We start from the raw sequence: 4,228 nt of genomic DNA, 5'->3' as shown, positions 1-4,228 counted from the left end.
CACATGAATTTGTATTTACAAGATCGTTTTTTAGTGAACTTTGTCGACGTTCGCATCCAATTGGAAAGACAGCAACCTAAATGGTGATGTGGTGGGTGAATATTTCACCCATTTTACACATCAACAAGCCACGACGCCCTATTTAGATTTGATTTGAAAAGATTGGGAATATTAAATACTAAGGAAGTTTTGCATTTGTCTTACAACGACTATATTAAAGGCTACACACTCTTTGGATTTGATTTGACCAGTGACCACGGAGCTGATCAAGCCAATTTTCATCCCAAGTCGTCTGGAAGTTTGTCTTTGGAATTGAGATTCGACATAAATATCCTAGTTTACACATTTTTTAGAATACATCTCTTTAATAAAAGAAATTAAATCATATATGAATACGATTAATATAGAAGGTCCTACTACAACTATATGTCGCCCTTTTGTCCCGTTTCATTTAGAACTACTGTTTGAGAAAAATAAAGGCAGTAGCCATATTTATGATATATTAAGAGAAAATATTTCTATAAAATCACAAATTGAATATTATACGTTAGGCTATAGAGTGTGTGATTGGAGTAAAAACTATATGCTTCATTTTAATATTTCAAAGAATTCCAAGATAAACTGGTTTCAATATCGTATTTTACACCGTATACTACCCGTAAATTATTTTCTTCATAAAATAAAGAGTCTTGTACCTTTTGCCACCAACAACCTGAAACTTTAGAACATCTCTTCTTTGATTGTTCATATATTAAAATACTCTGGGATAAACTTATGAATATTATCAATGAAACTACTATTCTCCATATGGATGTATTAACTTTAGAAATTATTATGTTTGGCTCAAATTCTTTAATTGTACCTCTAAATTGGCTTCTTCTGCATTCGAAATTTTTTATTTATAGGTCAAGATTTTTAAAAATAATACCAACTTTCCCAGCTCTAATTAACTATCTCATCGATAATATTGTAGTTGAAAGATATCTCCAAATGAAAATAAATAACGAAACTTTAAATGGCAATTGGGATATTCTATTTGAAACTTTACAAGAACTCAAAATATCTTAATTAAAATTCACACGAAGTACAAGACGGAGTGACGTACAACTTTCCTTTAATCTTTCCTATACTGGTCACCTATTTCTATTTTCTCACTCTCTACGCTATCAACTCTTTCATAAACTCCTCAAAGTATAGTATAAAACAAAATCTTTTTACACTATATCTTTACATGTATTTTCATTTGAACCATGTTATATGTATTATGATATAATAAGTATATATTATGTAAGGTATATGTTCGTGTTTTTATATTTTTGTAAATAAAATATACTATATTGAAAAAAAAAAAAAATTTTTCGAGAAGTTTTTTAAATATTTTTTTTGTAAAAGATTAACAATCCAGGAGATATTCCACACATTTAATAACAATCTAAAACAATCTAGACCCCTTTAAAGGCTACACACTCTTTGGATTTGATTTGACCAATGACCACGGAGCTGATCAAGCCAATTTTCATCCCAAGTCGTCAGGAAGTTTGTCTTTGGAATTCAGATTCGAAAATCCTCCACAAAATCCACCCAATTTGCTATTGTTTGCCGAATACGACAATGTCTTGGAAATCGACGTCAACCGCCAAGTTTTGGTGGATTGGTAAACCTCTGTATACTTCACAGTTGGAGGAAGGATTGGCCTGCCACATCCCTGAACAATTTGCTGGCGTGTTAGCCAGAAATCAACTACAAACCTTACAGCCAACACGCTATCCCTCAGCGTACGTTGTGAATACGGACGACGCAGGCCAGCCTGGAAAACATTGGACAGTTTTTGTGTGCGATAAAGACCATTGTGATTTCTTCGACTCGTTTGGATGTTCCCCAGAAGTGTATGGCCAAGATTTTGCCGACTTTGCGCGGCGTCAAGGACCCTTACGTCACAATACCCGGAGGATTCAAGGAAATCATAGTGCTGTCTGCGGGCATTATTGTTTCTTTTACTTGTGTCATAAATTCCACGAACCGTCACCCCATGCTTTATCGGTGTTCCAATCTAATCTGACCGAAAACGATTGTTTAGTCCATGCTTGGGCCCATCACCATTTTCCTTATTTGTCTTTTGAAGATGGCGAAACATGTTTAGACAATATGTTAGAATTAATGGATTTAAGTTGAATTAATTAAAGTTTAAAAAAATAAATACCACGTGATCTTTTTTATCCAATCCAAAGCCCTTTTTCCAGTTTCCCGCCTATAAAAAGCGCAGTCACTTGTCTTTAGCCAGTCATTTGCAACATGGCAGGTTTGACGGCCTTTTGTAGAATGTTTTTTAATCCACCCTTGACGGTTTCTTTGCCACGGTCGACTTTCAGCACTTCCTTTTCAACTTGGGGAGGTTATCTTTTACAGCTTGTTTCCAGCACTCCATAAATCAGCAAGTGATGTGGGAGAAAGACACGAACGACCAACAAGCCGTTGAAACCGGTGCCGATGATGCTGTCGTACCCGTCGTAAACCAAGCGTTGGGAGCCAGAAGAAAAAGGATGGGTAAAAGTTCAGTGTTTGAAATGCAATCCCGGCTACACATGGATTTGTGTTTTTTAGTAGTCGGGATCGACGTTCGCATCCAATTGGAAAGACAGCAACCAAAATGGTGATGTGGTGGGTGAATATTTCACCCATTTTACACATCAACAAGCCACGACTCCCTATTTAGATTTGATTTGAAAAGATTGGGAATATTAAATACTAAGGAAGTTTTGCATTTGTCTTACAACGACTATATTAAAGGCTACACACTCTTTGGATTTGATTTGACCAATGACCACGGAGCTGATCAAGCCAATTTTCATCCCAAGTCGTCAGGAAGTTTGTCTTTGGAATCGAAAATACTCCACAAAATCCACTCGATTTGCTATTATTTGCCGAATACGATAATGTCTTGGAAATGGATGTCAACTGCCAAGTTCTGGTGGATTGGTAAACCTCTGTATACTTCACAGTTGGAGGAAGGATTGGCCTGCCACATCCCTGAACAATTTGCAGGCGTGTTAGCCAGAAATCAATTACAAACCTTACAGCCAACACGCTATCCCTCAGCGTACGTTGTGAATACCGACGACGCAGGCCAGCCTGGAAAACATTGGACAGTTTTTGTATGCGAAAAAGACCATTGTGATTTCTTCGACTCGTTTGGATGTTCCCCAGAAGTGTATGGCCAAGATTTTGCCGACTTTGCGCGGCGTCAAGGACCCTTACGTCACAATACCCGGAGGATTCAAGGAAATCAAAGTGCTGTCTGCGGGCATTATTGTTTCTTTTACTTGTGTCATAAATTCCACGTACCGTCACCCCATGCTTTATCGGTGTTCCAATCTAATCTGACCGAAAACGATCGTTTAGTCCATGCTTGGGCCCATCACCATTTTCCTTATTTGTCTTTTGAAGATTGCGAAACATGTTTAGACAATATGTCTAACTACTACTACTTTCCCAAAATGACGACAAAATGACGTCATCAAGGATTTCCCCGGGGTTTTCCCAATGACGTCATCTCCCTAGCAACTAAAGTCCCTGAAGACATGTCCCTACTACTACGTCATATTTAGTCACGTGGTACGTCTCAGCCAATCAGCGTCTGGTACCTATAATCGCTCGCTTACTACTTTGCGCGGCGTCAAAGACCCTTACGTCACAATAACCGGAGGATTCAAGGAAATCAAAGTTCTGTCTGCGGGCATTATTGTTTCTTTTACTTGTGGCATAAATTCCACGTACCGTCACCCCATGCTTTATCGGTGTTCCAATCTAATCTGACCGAAAACGATCGTTTAGTCCATGCTTGGGCCCATCACCATTTTCCTTATTTGTCTTTTGAAGATTGCGAAACATGTTTAGACAATATGTTAGAATTAATGGATTTAAGTTGAATTAATTAAAGTTTAAAAAATAAATACCACGTGATCTTTTTTATCCAATCCAAAGCCCTTTTTCAAATTTCCCGCCTATAAAAAGCGCAGTCACTTGTCTTTGGCCAGTCATTTGCAACATGGCAACCGAACCAATCATTGTTGTCCAAATCTTGGAAGTGGATGACAGGCCTATTAAAGTATTTACCCGTAATCAGCGTCTGGTACCTATAATCTATCGCTTACTACTACTTTCCCAAAATGACGACAAAATGACGTCATCAAGGATTTCCCCGGGTTTTCCCAATGACGTCATCTCCCTA

General features: G+C 37.7%; 2 protein-coding genes across 2 annotated transcripts; both read left to right on the top strand.

Moving 5' to 3' along the window:
* Positions 1–1,611: 1,611 nt before the first annotated feature.
* LOTGIDRAFT_175871 (hypothetical protein) lies at positions 1,612–2,172 on the top strand (the record flags this gene model as incomplete). The annotated part of the gene is made up of 1 exon (XM_009062535.1): positions 1,612–2,172. One exon carries the CDS (start codon positions 1,612–1,614, stop codon positions 2,170–2,172), a length of 561 nt encoding a protein of 186 aa, XP_009060783.1.
* Positions 2,173–2,438: 266 nt separating this feature from the next.
* Positions 2,439–3,509, top strand: LOTGIDRAFT_175870 (hypothetical protein; the record flags this gene model as incomplete). Its single annotated transcript, XM_009062534.1, has 2 exons — positions 2,439–2,544; positions 2,788–3,509. 2 exons carry the CDS (start codon positions 2,439–2,441, stop codon positions 3,507–3,509), a joined length of 828 nt encoding a protein of 275 aa, XP_009060782.1.
* Positions 3,510–4,228: the final 719 nt, after the last annotated feature.

This window comes from Lottia gigantea, assembly GCF_000327385.1.
Source record: "Lottia gigantea unplaced genomic scaffold LOTGIsca_513, whole genome shotgun sequence".
NCBI classification, from domain to species: domain Eukaryota; kingdom Metazoa; phylum Mollusca; class Gastropoda; family Lottiidae; genus Lottia; species Lottia gigantea.
The sequence above is the reverse complement of the archived record's forward strand: the minus strand, read 5'-3'. Positions and strand labels throughout refer to the sequence as shown.